The sequence below is a fragment of the Callithrix jacchus genome, chromosome 10 (assembly GCF_049354715.1).
Source record: "Callithrix jacchus isolate 240 chromosome 10, calJac240_pri, whole genome shotgun sequence".
Lineage (NCBI taxonomy): Eukaryota > Metazoa > Chordata > Mammalia > Primates > Cebidae > Callithrix > Callithrix jacchus.
In genome coordinates this window covers 127,280,489-127,297,188 of record NC_133511.1, presented here as the reverse complement: position 1 = coordinate 127,297,188, position 16,700 = coordinate 127,280,489, and the positions used below count along the sequence as shown (strand labels likewise).

The 16,700-nt window shown below is 43.0% G+C and overlaps 2 protein-coding genes across 37 annotated transcripts in view; one reads left to right on the top strand and one right to left on the bottom strand.

Moving 5' to 3' along the window:
* The window catches only part of LOC128929126 (uncharacterized), a 73,480-nt gene extending 56,887 nt beyond the window's left edge, over positions 1–16,593 (top strand). Inside the window, exon 6 of the transcript XR_013523590.1 lies at positions 12,925–16,593. The gene's annotated coding sequence lies outside the window, so the exon portion shown is untranslated. The remainder of the gene's footprint in view (positions 1–12,924) is intronic.
* Positions 1–16,700, bottom strand: part of PPFIA1 (PPFI scaffold protein A1) — a 122,382-nt gene that overhangs the window by 34,579 nt on the left and 71,103 nt on the right. For 22 of the 36 annotated variants that reach the window (XR_013523577.1, XR_013523578.1, XR_013523579.1 and 19 more), the window contains 4 exons: positions 14,848–15,071; positions 6,142–6,373; positions 3,267–3,296; positions 39–190 (listed from right to left, as the gene is read on the bottom strand). Coding sequence is in view for 29 of the 36 variants with exons in the window: in XM_009008655.5 (XP_009006903.1) it covers positions 39–190; positions 3,267–3,296; positions 6,142–6,373; positions 14,848–15,071 (638 nt within the window). In the remaining 7 variants the exon portion in view is untranslated. The remainder of the gene's footprint in view (positions 1–38; positions 191–3,266; positions 3,297–6,141; positions 6,374–14,847; positions 15,072–16,700) is intronic. The other 14 variants (XR_013523580.1, XM_009008647.5, XM_078341682.1 and 11 more) reach the window with 1 other exon arrangement.

The window sequence follows — 16,700 nt, the reverse complement described above, 5'->3', positions numbered from 1 at the left end:
CAGGTAGGCTCCGCACGGGGCTGTTGCAGGCTCCTTACTTCCGTAGGTCCCTGATGTCCTCGTGGCTGACGGTGTGCAGTGCCCCTTTGTGCAGCCGGTCTAACCGAAGGGCTCTGGGGGAGGAAGGCGGGGAGGTTTCACACTTGATAGTTGTCTTGTCGTCTCGTACCTCTTCTCTGGAAGCTGGCAGCTGAGGGGTGGGAAAAGCATACTGTTAACGGCAGACTGTGAAAAAAAAATCAGGCCTTAAATTATAACCATCAACTTCTTTGAAAATTGATTTGCTGCGCTTTCTGCCAGCACAGAAAGTCTTGTTTCAGTATGGCACCATTCTGAAGAGCCACGCAGTACAGCAAGCACAGAGCCGTAAGACTCCTAGTCTACGTGCACTGGTGCCCGGCAGGACACAGGGATGCCCCTCAGCCTCAGCCTCCTCCATGCAGCCCAAGGTTCCGCCCTCCCTGGAATCCTAGGCACATTATGAGGACAGTCACTAATGGGGCAGCAGAGATCTAAACAATGCCTATAAACCGCACCGTTACGAATGTTAGACAAATGAAGAGCTAACAATGTTTATCTCCTGAGGTCTTTCAAAACAAAAAAACAAAAAACCGCAGAGAGCAGAAATCTCTTGGGCAAAACTGTCAAATACCTTTTTGTCTGAAAGGGAAAGAAAATAAACAAGGAACAGCCCATGATCATCCCCCCATATGCGTGTATAACTCGTATTTCTCAATAATGTTTGGATTGGACACTATAAACTGAAGCACTTCTATGCAGTTTAAAATTGGCTTAAAAGAAAATACTCCCAGGCTCATCATTAAAAGATGATCTCTGTCGGACTCCCAGGGTTTTTGTTTCTGCAGTGGAACATGAATATGCCTGTGTGCTGAGGGAACAGGACGGTGGTAACAGACTCACCTCTTCAGGGTCTGGGCAGATCCTGCTTATACGTTTGTGTTTTGTGGTTTTAAATGGGACTAGATTTCATGAAACGTGTTCAGCAAGCATTACTATGAACAGTTAAGGCCTGAACAGTGAACCACATTTTATTTAATTTTTAAGAGACAGGTTCTTGCTACGATTCCCAGGCTGGACTGCAGGGGCTATCTGCAGGCATGATCATTGTGCACTACAGCCTCGAACTCCGGGGTTCAAGTAATCCTTCTGCCTCGGCCTTCAAGGTGGGACTATAAGCACGTACCACTGGGCTCAGCTTGAACTTCGGCTTTTTAAATGGGACTGTGTAAAGTATATCAATCCTACCACAGCCCCACGGCAGCTCAGTGAAGACCAAGTACATGCATGCAAAATGGAGCTGCGCTCATACTAACAGTTAAAATGCAAATGAATCCTGCAACATTTCCTAATTCCCAATTGTAACCACAAGACAACGAAGAGCTTTCATACCTAGAAATTATCAAAATGAAGCTTAAGTTTCAAAATTCAGGTTAAAACAATCATTTGTTTAAAAAACAAAACCAGAACAGGATAGAGAGCAAGCTGACATGGCCTGTTGTCAACTATGAATAACAGGGTCCATGGGGAGAGCCCCTCGAGACCGGCCAGCGCTGCCCTCCGCACCCCTACAGCATGCTGCGGTGCGGTGACGTGCCAGATCTCTGCCTCCATCCTGGCTCAGACTCACCAGAATGCAGGGAAGTCCTCTCAGTGCACACCACCACCACTGACGCAGAGGAGGAAGGCGCCAGTCTCCTGTCGACCAGGGCTGGCACCAGGCCTGGCACTCTGCACATACACCTGGTTTAACCTCACAACCACCAGAGGACGAGGCTCCTCAAAGCCACCAAGCAGCACACTGAAGTGACCAGTGACCAACAGGCCCAGGTTATCATGCATGTGTCAACCAACATGCTGCTTCCTTCACCGAGCAAATCTTTCTATCGACAAGGAAAGAAAACACAGTCCAACAGAAGTCAGCTGAACTGAAGGCCGTGCTCTGTCTTGCTGCTGCTGGTATAAGCCCCTTGTCTCACCGCAGACAGGCACAGGTCCAAGGCCACCGTAAGTGCCACTGTTCTGTCATTATCGTCACTTCTCAGGAAAGCAAACCAAGGTCACAAACTCATCAGTGACTGAACTGGGATCTGAACCCAAACGGTTTCACGGAATCACCCAGCAGAGCAGCCCACGGACAGCTGCTGACCAAGTCACACCCTCTTCTGACAGCTGCCTTTGCGCACTGAAGAGCTGTCCAGTCACCGCACCATCAGGCAGGTTTTGGACAGGGGTACAGAACACAGACCAGAGCCTGAAAGTCATGAGGCAGAGATTCTGGATCAACATAAAGAACAGCCACTGACCACAGCTGCTCCTAACCTACTCTACTTCCTGTGAGAACAGGAAGGCCCAATCCACAGCTGTCTATAAGGAGAAGTGGCCGTGGGCCTCCTCTGTAGGAATGCTGCCAGGGAGGTCAGAGTATCCGAGAAAAGTAAGGCTGCATGGGGAAGTGGCAGCTGTCAGGTTCTGAAATCAGACACAGCCAAACTCAAATCTGCACTCTGCATTGTGGGGCCTCTCTAAGCTTTAGTTTCCACATCTGTAAAATGGGGATAACAACAGTAACCTACATCTCACAGGGATGTGTATGAGGATTAAATACAGGCTGAGCATCCCAAATCCAAAAACCTTCCATTCAAAATGCTCCAAAATCTACAATTTGAGTGCTAACATGACGCGTGAAGGAAATGTTCAATGGAACATTTCAGATTTTGGATTTTCAGATTTCAGAGGCTCACCCAGTAAGTGTAATGCAAATATTTCAAAAATTCAAACAAATCTGAAATAGCCCTGGCCCTGAGCATCTCAGTTCAGAGACACTCAGCCTGTAGCAGACTGGGAGCGCACTCAGCACAGTGCCCGGCGTACAGCAAGAGCCCAACACTACCTGTGATTATTGTGAAAATGAGCCCCCAAATCTACAATCTAGTCATTTGCACTAGTCATTTCTTATTTTTAAAACTACTGCATCTACCGTGAATAAGCATGTAATGATTAGAAGGCTGAAGAGGTGAGAGAATGGCAAGCTCTTGCATTTGTCCCAGGGTTCTATGAAAACTGCTAATGACCAATTTCTAACAAAACAATCATCAGTAAGAAGGGGTCACTTCAAACACCTCCATTAAAATGCCAACCATTCATTATTATACAACTACATAATGCTACATTTATGTAAAATATAATAGGTACTCTTCAATACATTACGGAGATACAAAGATGGATTAAATTACTAAATAATTTACCTTTCTACGATGTTTCCTTAAGTCACTAGGCTGATAGATGCATGCAAAGAAATGAAGAGAAACCAGATTTACTGTACATTTTGAAGTTAAAAATTCAAGGATCAATATAAGCAAATGTATTAAAATGGAAATGACAGAAGGGAGAATTTACAGAAAATGTAACTGGATGCAGAACATTTTTTCACCAAAAAATTTAAATATAAGTTATTCAAGATTTACTAAACACTACAAATTACTAGATAAATTCTATTTTGTCATGAGTTTTATTAAAATGTGACATTCTATATAATAAAAGGCCCTAACAGTTATCTCTTCTAAGCCAAACCTCTATAACTTAGTTTTGTTTAATAAAATCCATGTTATAATTTAAAATATTCCAACTGATGAGGAAGTTACTGCAATACCGATTATAAAACTCAACCAACCTGCTTGTTAGTTAACTACCTATTGGAAATTAATGTAAAATCCTTACCTAGATATGATTTATCACTTCTCAAAAATAAATTTATTGCTTAAAGCAAGGTATCCTGTGAAAATACACAAGAACAAAAAGCTAGCATAATATTAGGTAGAACCTTTACATCCATCCTACGATTCATGTAAGATATTTTAATTTAAAAACAGTCTATTAGAGACAGTAGTTGATGAGATTCAATGAGCTGATGAAATTCACCATCTTGAGTACAATCATCAAAACCAGAAAGCATATTGTTTGTGTAAAGAGCTTCCATTAATTCTACACTGAGATTATTTATGTAGGAAATACTTATGAATTACACAAATCCTACATAATTTGAGTAAAAAAACTCTAAAACAGCTATGATTGCCTGTATCCACACTTATTATTTGTGATACACTAATTTAAATTTATTACCATTGAGAAAAAGACTTTTTTTTTTTTGAGACAGAGTTTTGCTCTTATCGCCCAGGCTGGAGAGCAGTGGCGCAATCTCAGCTGACTGCAACCTCTGCCTCCTGGGTTCAAGTGATTCTCCTGCCTCAGCCTCCCGAGTAGCTGGAATTACAGGTGCCTGCCACCACACCCGGCTTAATTTTTGTATTTTTTTAGTAGAGATGGGATTCACCATGTTGGCCAGGCTAGTCTCGAACTCCTGACCTCAGGTGATCCACAGGCCTTAGCCTCCTAAAGTGCTGAGATTACAGGCGTGAGCCATCGCACCCAGCCCCGAGAAACAGATAGTTTAACTGAGAGAAAAAACAACAACCCATTAATCAAGTCATCACAGCACAGACTCACACATGATGAAACACATACAGCTGCATGGTTCCCTGGGCATGCTATGAAGAATCGTGACAGCATGGGGAAGAGCTGGGAGGGGAGGTGCAGAAGTAAGCCACAGACTGATGGGATGTGAGGTCTGGATTAAAAATAAATCTGGAAATGGCTAAAATCAGAAGACAAAAGGATGACAGGAAATGGAACCAGTGGCAGCAGCACAGAGACTGCCAGCCAGCACATGGAATTACAAAGCAGGAGAAAATAGGTATCAACAAGTGTTTTTACAAATTCTCTGGACAAAAATAAGCATGAAACCGCAAATAAACAGTCAGAGAGTTTAAAATATTACCTAATTAGTAGATGATGTAAATTATAAAAAACAGTATTACAAAATACTGCAAAATAGACTAGTTTCTACCTCATATGCCACTAAAATGATTCACAGTTGATTTAATTACACACTGGCTAACAACACAACCAAAATGGAAATAGATGGTAATGAGAAAAAATATGACAGAAGCACAGTTAAAAAGCAGAGTGTTGTAAATATGAAATATTTCATTGACAACACACTGACAAATCCTAGACTAAAATAAAAAAACCAGACTATCTTGTATATTTAATTTTTAAAAAATAGAGATGGGGGTTCTATGTTGCCCAGGCTGGTCTCTTAACTCCTAGCTCAAGCAATCCTTCCACCCTGGTTTCGCAAAGTGCTGGGATTACAGGCGTGAGCCACCGTGCCAGGCCCACAAGAAAGTTTTAAACACACCTCAGATTTGCACACTTTGCAAACAGCAGACACCAGAAGCATCGCATTTCGAGATCAGAGGTGACCTAAGCTGCTGTGAGGAAGTGCACAGCAGCCGGCTTGTTCATGGCTTTCCATGCAGAGCCCATTTGGCTTCTTTCCTGTTTTTTTCGTAGTGCATGCCCTGGAACGGAGTTTGGCACTCCTACAGAAAAGAAATGCACTGATTCCCTTTGTAATGTCTCCCTTATGCTCCGATGTCTGTCTGCCTTTATTTACTTTTGCTAAGTGTTTTTTCCTAGAAAACAGAAAATATTTCTCCTTCTGGCTGCTGTACTCTGCATAGCTATTGTACCTAACGTCACACAAATAGTGGCATGCTAGCCTGGTCATCCAAATATTACAATTTCTTTATGTCTTTTGAGACTTTTTTGTTTGAAACAGGGTTTCACTCTCTGCCCAGGCTGGAGGGCAGTGATACAATCATGGCTCACTGTAGCCTCGACCTCCTGGGCTCGGGTGATCCTCCCACCTCATCCTCCAGAGTAGCTGGTACTTCAGGCACACGCCATCATGCCCAGTTACTTTTTGTAAAGATGGGGTTTTCCCACGGTGCCCAGCTGGTCTTGACCTCCTGAGCTGAAGTGATCTACCCACCTCAATTTCCCAAAGTCTGAGGATCACAGGTGTGAGCCACCACGCCTGGCCCCAAATATTAAACTTAATTTGTCATAACTAAATGATTAAACAGTAACTAGCTTTTATCATCTTGAGCCTCTTCGAGAAACAAATGTACTTGATTTTCTTGTGGGTAAATGTGTAGTGTCCAAGATCTCATACAGGTGTGCTGGGGCAGCCACAGCAGGGAAAGGGCGGATACGTACAAGGGTCATGACACCCAGTCTGTCCACTTCCCGGGCTGGGCTGTGAGGGATCCTTCGTGGAGTGGAGCGCCCACTGCTGGGAGGGGAAGAGCTAGCAAGCGAGGAAGCAGGATATGGGGGAATGGAGCTCATTGATCTAAAACGACCAAGATTGTCTAGACTTCCACTGCCAACTCGGTTTTCAATCTCCTCTGCCCGCTGCTCTGTGTTTTCTTTTTCTTCTTGAATCAACCTAAAATAAAACAAAAGCAGTCAGTCCTCCTGTGTTGGCAAACAGATTAATGTGTTTCTGTGGAAAAAAGAAAAAAACTGGCTTACACTCTGTATTACTATGGGTTAACTCCAATAATAAGTTGCTCAAACAATGAACACTTCAGCAAAAATGTTCTGCTCTGTTTTAATGTTTATGTTTTTTGAGACAGGGTGATCTCACTCTGTCATCCTGGCTGAGGTGCAGGAGTGTGATCACAGCTCACTGCAGGCTCAAACTCCTAAGCTCAAAAGATCCTCCCGCCTCAGCCTCCCAAGTAGCTGGGGCCATAGGTACACACCACCATGCCTGGCGCATTTTTCAAAAAGTTTTTGTAGAGATGAGGTCCTCCTATTTTGCCAAGGGTAGGCTCAAACTCCTGGCTTCAAGCAATCCTGCAACCTCAGCCTCCTCCCAAAGTGGTGGGATTACTTCAGGAGCCACCACACCAGCCTAAAGCTTTTTCAATATACTACATCTTAGAACAACAAAAGAGAAATCTTCCACTGTGTCCTGTTGGTTCTGGATATCATTCCTACTTGATTTTACTTATTTGTACTAAAACTTTGGAGATGGCCAGATTGCAATTTTTCCTATGGCTGCAATTAATAATTTTCTTACTAAGCAATGTTTCAAAATTATATAACCCTTATCTCCCCTATTCTTAGAGCAAAAGTTGTAGACTTCTATAGATTTCTTCTACTGGAAATCAAGAACTCTAATGTAAAGAACAGATCTACAAAGCAATTAGGAGTTTCCAAACACTTAACTGTTTAGACTAAATGAAAATACTGAGAGAAGATCCAAGACGGCAGAATAGGAACAGCTCTGGAGCGCAGTTCCCAGCGAGAACACAGAGGGTGAATGATCACTGCGTTTCCAAATGAGATTTTACTGCCCACAAACAGGAGATTCCTGGGTGGAAAAGGGCCACGGGTCTCCAGCACAGCTGTTTCAGCCGGCGCAGCAGGTCTCCGCACAAAAACTCACACAAATCTGGGCGGCCATTTCAAATGGCGCCTGGAACGCCTGGGAGACAGAGTCGCCCATTCAACTGAAAGAAAGGGGGCTGAAACAGGGAGCCAGGTGGTCAGGCTCAGCAGGTCCCACCCCCACAAAGACCCGCAATCTGAAATGCTCTGGATTGAGAGTTTCACAGCAAGCACAGCTGGACCCAGGATGGTCCAGCTCTGTAGGGGAAGGGCGTCTGCCATTACCCAGGCAGTCAGTCCACCATTACCGAGGCAGTTCTAACTATACCTTTATAAACAAAATTGCATGGAAGCTCACACAGCAGCTGGGCAGAGCCCACAGCAGCTCAGGAATGCCTGTGCTGGCAGACTGACTAGGCTACCGTCTCACTGGGCAGTACATCTCTGAAAAAAGGCAGCAGCATGTTCAGAAACTTATAAATAAAGCCCCAGCTTCCCAGGACAGAGCAGCAGGGAAAAACAGGCGGTGATGAGTTCTGCTGCAGCAGACTTAAACATACCTCCCCAGCAGCTCTGAACGGAACAATGGAGCTCACAGCTCAGCACTTGAGCTCCTAAAAGGGACAGATTGTCTCCTCAAGCAGTTCCCCGACCCCCGTATATCCAAAGAGACACCTCATAAAGACGAGCTCAGGCTGACATCTGGTGGGTATCCTTCTGGGACAAAGATAACAGGAAGAAACTGGCAGCAACCCTTACTGTTCTACATCCACCGCAGTGATTCCCAGGCAAGCAGGATCTGGAGTGGACCTCCAGCAGTCCTACAGCAGAGGGACCTGTTAGAAGGAAAACTAAAAAACAGAAAGAACTAACTTCATCATCAACAAAAAGGATATCCACTGAGAGACCCCATCCGAAAGTCAACAACTACAAAGACCACAGGTAGATAAATCCACAAAGATGGAAAGAAACCAGTGCAAAAAGGATGAAAACACCCAAAACCAGAAAGCCTCTCCTCCTCCAAGGGATCACAACTCCTCACCCGCAAGGGAACAAGGCTGGATGGAGAATGAGTCTGATGAATTGACAGAAACAGGCTTCAGAAAGTGGGTAATAACAAACTTCTCTGACCTAGAAGAACATGTTCTAACCCAATACAAAGAAACTAAGAACCTTGAAAAGGTTTGACGAAATGCTAAGGAGAACAAACAGCTTAGAGAAGAACACAAATGAATTGATGGAGCTGAAAAACACACCAAGAAAACTTTGCAAAGCATACACAAGTTTCAACAGCTGAATTGACTAAGCAGAAGAAAGGATATCAGAGATTGATGATCAATTCAATGGAATAAAATGAAAACGCAAGAGTAGAGAAAAAAGAGTAAAAATAAATGAATAAAGCCTCCAAGAAATATGAGATTATGTGACAAGTCCTAATCTACGTTTAATAGGTGTATTTGAATGTGACAGAGAGAATGCATCCAAGCTGGAAAACACTCTTCAGGATATTATCCAGAAGAACTTCCCCAACCTAGCAAGGCAGGCCAATATTCAAGTTCAGGAAATACAGAGAACACCATAAAGATATTCCTCAAGAAAAGCAACTCCAAGGCACATAATCGTCAGATTCACCAGGGTTAAAATGAAGAAAAAAATCCTAAGGGCAGCCAGAGAGAAATCAGGTTACCCACAAAGGGAAGCCCATCAGACTCACAGCGGATCTCTCAGCAGAAACTCCACAAGCCAGAAGAGAGTAGGAGTCAATATTCAACATCCTTAAAGAAAAGAACTTTCAACATAGAATTTCATATCCAGCCAAACTAGACTTCATAAGCTTCATGGAAACTGAACAACTGGCTCTTGAATATTGACTGGATAAACAATGAAATGAAGCCAGAAATAAAGATGTTCTTCGAAACCAATGAGAACAAAGACACAACATACCAGAATCTCTGGGACACATTTAAAGCAGTGTCTAGAGGAAAATTTGTACCAATAAATGCCCACATGAGAAGCAAGGAAATATCTAAAATCGACACCCTATCATCAAGATTGAAAGAGCTAGAGGAGCAAGATCAAAAAAACTCAAATGCTAGAAGACAAGAAATAACTAAGATCAGAGCAGAACTGAAGGAGATAGAGACACAAAAAAACTCTTCAAAAAAATCAATAAATCCAGGAGCTGGTTTTTTGAAAAGATCAACAAAATAGGCAGACCCTAGCCAGATTAATAAAAAAGAAAAGAAAGAAGAATCAAATAGGCCCAATAAAAAACGATAAAGGGGATATCACCACAGATTCCACAGAAATATAAACTACCATCAGAGATACTACAAACAACTCTATGCACATAAACCAGTAAACCTGGAGGAAATGGATAAATTCCTGGACTCCTGCATCCTCCCAAGCCTAAACCAGGAAGAAGTCGAAACCCTGAATAGACCAATAACAAGGGCTGAAGTTGAGGCAGCAATTAATAGCCTACTAACCAAAAAAACCCAACCCAGGTCCAGATGGGTTCACGGCCAAATTCTAACAGACATACAAAGAGGAGCTGGTACCACTCCTTCTGAAACTATTCCAAATAATCCAAAGAGAAGGAATCCTTCCCAAATCATTTTATGAGACCAACATCATCCTGATACCAAAACCCAGCAGAGACTCAACAAGAAAAGAAAACTTCAAGCCAATATCCATGATAAATATAGACGCAAAAATTTTCAACAAAATATTGGCAAACCGATTGCAACAGCACATCAAAAAGCTTATCCACCATGATCAAGTAGGCTTCATCCCAGGGATGCAAGGCTGGTTCAACATATGCAAGTCTACAAACATAATTCACTACATAAACAGAACCAAAGACAAAAACCACATGATTACCCCAAAAGACGCAGAGAAGGCCTTTGACAAAATTCAACAGCCCTTTATGCTGAAAACTCTCAATAAATTAGGTATCAAAGGAACGTATCTCATAATAAAAGCTATTTATGACAAGCCCACAGCCAATATCTTAGTGAATGGGAAAAAAATTGGAAGCATTCCCTTCGAAATCTGGCACTAGACAAGGATGCCCTCTCTCACCACTCCTATTCAATATAGTACTGGAAGTTCTAGCCAGAGCAAACAGGAAAGAAAAAGAAATAAAGGGTATTCAAATAGGAAAGGAGGAAGCCAAACTGTCTCTATTTGCAGACGACATGATAGTATACCTAGAAGACCCCATCGTCTCAGCCCAAAAACTCCTGAATGAAACTGATAAGCAACTTCAGCAAAGTCTCAGGATACAAAATCAATGTGCAGAAATCACAAGTATTCCTATATACCAATAACAGACTGAAAGAAAGCCAAATCAAGAACAAATTGCCATTCACAATTGCTACAAAAAGAATAAAAAATACCTAGGAATACAACTAACAGAGGATGTAAAGGTCCTCTTCAAGGAGAACTACAAACCACTGCTCAAGGAAATAAGAGAGGACACAAACAGATGGATAAATATTCCATGCTCATAGTTAGGAAGAATCAATATTGTGAAAATGGCCATACTGCCCAAAGTAATTTACAGATTCAGCACTATCCCCATCAAACTACCTATGACTCTCTTCACAGAAATGGAAAAAACACCTTAAATTTCATATGGAACCGAAAGAGAGCCTACATAGCCAAGTCAATTCTAAGCAAAAAGAACAAAGCTGAAGGCATCATGCTACCTGATTTCAAACTATACTACAAGGATACAGTAATCAAAACAGCATGGTACTGGTACCAAAACAGATATACACACCAATGGAACAGAACAGAGGCCTCGGAGGCAACACCACACATGTACAACCATCTGATCTTTGACAAACCTGACAAAAACAAGCAGGGAGGAAAGGATTCCCTGTTTAATAAATGGTGTTGGGAAAGCTGGCTAGCCATGTACAGAAAGCAGAAACTGGACCCCTTCCTGACACCTTACACTAAAATTAACTCCAGATGGATTAAAGACTTAAACATAAGACCTAACACCATAAAAACCCTAGAAGAAAACCTAGGCAAAAACATTCAGGACATTGGTACAGGCAACAACTTCATGACAAAAACACCAAAAGCATTGGCAACAAAAGCCAAAATAGACAAATGGTATCTAATTAAACTCCAGAGATCTGCCCAGCAAAAGAAACAATCGTTAGAGTGAACCAGCAACCAACAGAATGGGAAAAAATTTTTGCAATCTACCCATCTGACAAAGGGCTGATATCCACAATCTACAAAGAACTAAAACGGATTTACAAGAAAAAAACAAACCCATTCAAAAGTGGGCGAAGGACATGAACAGACACTTTTCAAAAGAAGACACACATGAGGCCAACAAATATATGAAAAAATGCTCATCGTCACTGGTCATCAGAGAGATGCAAATCAAAACTACATTGAGATACCATCTCACGCCAGTTAGAATGGCGATCATTAAAAAATCTGGAGACAACAGATGCTGGAGAGGATGTGGAGAAACAGGAACACTTTTACACTGCTGGTGGGAGTGTAAATTAGTTCAACCATTGTGGAAGACAGTGTGGTGATTCCTCAAGGACCTAGAAATAGAAATTCCATTTGACCCAGCAATCCAATTACTGGGTATATATCCAAAGAATTATAAATCATTCTATTATAAAGACACGTGCACATGTATGTTCACTACAGCACTGTTTACAATAGCAAAGACCTGGAACCAACCCAAATGTCCATCGATGATAGACTGGACAAGGAAAATGTGGCACATATACACCATGGAATACGATGCAGCCATAAAAAATGATGAGTTTATATCCTTTGTAGGGACATGGATGAACCTGGAGACCATCATTCTCAGCACACCGACACAAGAACAGAAAATCAAACACCACATGTTCTCACTCATAGGCAGGTGTTGAACAATGAGAACACATGGACACAGGGAGGGGAGCCTCACACACTGGGGTCTGTTGCGGGGGACTAGGAGAGGAACAGTGGTGGGTAGGGAGGTTGGGGAGGGATAACATGGGGAGAAATGCCAGATATAGGTGACGGGGATGGAGGCAACAAATCACATTACCATATATGTACCCATGCAACAATCTTGCACGTTCTGCACATGTACCCCAGAACCTAAAGTGCAATAGTATATATATAATATTTGTAGTTCAATTTTTAATTGATATATAAATATATATAAACTTTTAAAAATTTATATATATATATAAATTTTATATATAATTTATATATATATAAATTTTATATATAATTTATATATATATAAATTAAAGAAAAAAAAAGAAAACATTGAGTTGGTTTTTTTAGTTTAAATTTGAACCAGAGTGTCATGTGATGGGATTCTCTACCATCCTTATGTAAATTTCTGGATTCATGCCAGCCATGCTACATTAACTTGAAATTCAAGATTAATGCTCTTTTATCCGAGAGTGTCATCGACCACTAAACGGCAGTTTCAATATCTGACTGTGCCAATAATAATTATTCTAGTATTAAAAAAAATATAGAAACCCTGCAACAACCCTTCCAATTAAAGTTCTACTTACATTTCTAAGAAAAGTGCTTTTTGATCATTATTAACAGAAGAAAATCCACAAGTCAGTGAACAGAACATTTACAGCAGGCCAACTTTCTGCATAAAGAGAAAGGCCTTTTATCTAGCAATGCATCATAAAGAGGAAGAACTAAAGGTAGGTAGTCCTCTCATGGCTCCCATGATGACGAGGAAAGACTATGTTTCTGAATGTCTCATCACATTCATTATTTTGCACATCCTCTTAAAAGGGCCCCCATGCTCGGCAACAGACTGCTGCAGGGAGGGGCCCTCTTCACCAGTTTTAAACATGGCACAAGAAATATGAGTTTATAAAGTCAAAAACATAGGCGGCACACCAACTTCTTACTTCAAAACGTACAGCCCTATTTTTTTTTTTCTTTTTAATCTAAACAAAGCTGGAGTAATACGGCTCTTGTTGATGTTTTTCTTAACCTTGTCTTCTTCTTTTTTTTTTTTTTTGAGACTGAGTTTTGCTCGTTACCCAGGCTGGAGTGCAATGGCACAATCTCAGCTCACTGAAACCTCCGCCTCCTGGGTCCAGGCAATTCTCCTGTCTTAGCCTGCTGAGTAGCTGGGATTACAAGCACGCGCCACCATGCCCAGCTAATTTTTTGTATTTTTAGTAGAGTCGGGGTTTCACCATGCTGACCAGGATGGTCTCAATCTCTTGACCTCGTGATCCACCCGCCTCGGCCTCCCAAAGTGCTGGGATTACAGGCTTGAGCCACCGTGCCCGGTCAACCTTATCTTCTTTACCTCCTGTTCTCTCTGACCAGGACAGGCACTGCCACCCATGTAAACTTCAGATCCACATCCTGGGAGCAGCCCACCCAGACCCGCCATGTGACTCTATGCACACAGCTGCTCCTCACTTGGATTTAGGCTGGCCAAGTGGCCAGGTCAGGCCAGGGCCCAAGAGTAGATCCTGGGCACCCCCTGTTTGCACTGCTGTGTCCCTAGACCAAGCCAGTGTGGGCAAGGGTTACCTGTCTCTTCATCAACATAAAGGTAATTCTTGGATTCCATTCTACAGTTGGCCCCGTTTTGTAAATTTTGTATTATAACTGCTAAAGTTGCTAAAGAAAAACCCTTCAAAATAGTGATGAGACTAAAAAGATTCATCACACCCCCTTTGACCACTGGCTGTCCATGTTAACTGCACACAGGGAACGGCACACTGGGGTGGAGCACGCACGCCTGAAAACTCCCGTGTTCTGTCCAGGCCACTGTGTGATGAGACCCAAGCAAGCAAGGGTCAGATGGGCACACTATACACAGCCTCTTCTGTGCAAGGGCTGCACACACAGCGGGGTTCAGGGTCAAGGAAGGGCGCTCAGCCAGAAGGCGGGAGATAAGCAACCCTCCCTCTCCCTTCCCACCATGTGCGCCCGCTCCAGCGTGCAGGTGGTCTGAGTGCTGGTCTTTTTAGTGAGTGGCCCCTGCCTGCGGAGGCATCCATTGCTGCTCAACCAAGGCAGGCTACACTTCGCCCGCCATGTCTTCCCAGCCCACCGCCGTGCACCTTTCATCTGCACTCCAGGTCAGGGAGGCAGGCCCATCCGCCTCCTCCAGATGTGTGCTCAGCTCACGTAGCCTTCCGGGTGCAGCTTTCAGGACAGCGGTAGGAGCCGGACAGGTCCAGAGCCCCTCCAGTGCCCTCCAGCTATGTGCTGAGGTTCTCGAGGGACGGACTGAACACCTCTTAGGTCCCACAATGTCCTACACAAAGGTGCCAGTGCCATGACTGGGGAGAGTGCCCAGGTTACTTGAATTTTATATCCAAGGGCAATTTCAGAACTTAAAATTCTTAAAACAGAAGTTAAGTAAGTTCTATTGTTTTGGAACACTTAGAAAATGTTAACAGTACGTGTTCCAGGCTTTTCCAGGCAGGATGAGATTCCTCAGAGACACCCATGCATGTGGAGCGTGTCCTGCATGGCCACACACACCTGATCTCTTTGTTGATAGCGTCCAGCTGCTCCTGAAGCATCCTGGCTAGCGTGTGCGCGTCGGCCTGCCCGCTGGGAGACAGCAGGTCAACTGAGCTGAGAAGAGTGTCCCTGTCATCTTCACCATCAGACACGTCAGCATCACTCTCAAATGCTTGTGCTACATTTGCCAAGACACTAGCTTGCTGGGCACGTTCCCAATCCTGCTCATTAAGAGTCTGTACCTATAAAGAAGAAAACCAAATCTCAGCAGACAAAGTAACAACATTAGTTGTAGAAACTTAAATTTAGAAACTTAAATGAAAACCCAAAAGATTTTAGAAAGATGGGCCAGGCTTATAAGGTAGTGACATGAAGTAAGCAGTATTTTTTTTTCTTTTTTTTAAGTCAGGGTCTCACCATGTTGGTCAGGCTGGTCTTTAACTCCCGACCTCAGGTGATCCGCCTGCCTTGGCCTCCAAAGTGCTCGGATTACAGGCGTGAGCCACCACACCCAGCCGAAGCAAGCAGTATTTAAGAAATTGGGGAGGGCAACAATCCATTCCTTGGACCTTTGTGATATTAACACCCTAACATGGATACATGGCATTCACATGACAAAATACATAACTGGGAGACGAGTTACAAACAAAAACGGAAAACCAGCCAGAAAGGGTAGGGAGGGGAAGATGAAGAGGGCTGATCAATGGCTGCAAGTACCCACTTAGAAGAAATGAGACCTGGTGTGGGACTGCAGGGTGACTAGAGTTAACATGACTAGGTGACACAGGCCGGGTGTGGCGGCACACGCCTGTAAACCCAGCATTTTGGGAGGCTGAGGTGGGTGGATCACTTGAGGTCAGGAGTTTGAGACCAACCTGGCCAGCATGGCAAAACCCTATCTCTACGAAAAACACAAAAATCAGCCAGCCGTAGTGGCTCATGCCTGTAATCCCAGCTACTCAGAAGGCTGAGGCAGAAGAATTGCTTGAATGTGGGAGGTGGAAGTTGCAGTTAGCTGAGGTTGTGCCGCTGCACTCCAGCCTGGGGGACAGAGAGACTCTGCTTCAAAAAAAAATAAAATAAAATAGGTATACATTTCAAAATCGCTGCAAGAGAATAATGCCAATGTTCCTAGTGTAAAGAAAAGAGAAACACGTAAGGTGACGGGGATCCCAATTACTCTGATGGAATTATATGAATGTACCAAATTATCACATATATCCCGCAAACATGTATATCTAACATGGACCAATAAAAAAACGTTTCTGTGCTCCAGTTAGACATGGTACTAGAAAGTTATAAAAAATATTTACATCCATATCGACTGGTGTCACTCAGTTGCTGTAAATGTTATAAGTGTTTCCGAGTACCCTCTAACCAACCTGTGTGTCCACATCCTGCCCTTCCTGAGTCTGGCGCTCCCAAGCCCGAAATGAGGAAAGAAGGGCAACAGCAACCCAGAGAATCGACGGCAAGCTCCGAGAACTGCAGCACGTACGGCACCAGCAGCTCTGCGCTGAGCGACCACGCCTGACATTTTTTTTTATATTGTTAAAGCTTTATTGAAGGGTAATCTATGAAATCTCTGAATATTTAAAATAAGCATTTTCACTTTGCAATTTCACTCTTACAAATTTGCTTTACTGAAATATTTGCCTATGAGTACAGAGCTTTAAGTCTAAGGCTGTTCAATACGATAGTGTTTCTAATAACGAAGGATTGTAAATAATACAATGTTCATTAAAAGAGAAGTGGCTGAGCAAATTACAGTGTGTCCATATGATAAGACAATGGATGTCAGTCAATAAAAGAAAGCAGCAGAACTACTGAGCTGGACAGAAGCTCATTACATATTTTAAATGAGTACAAAG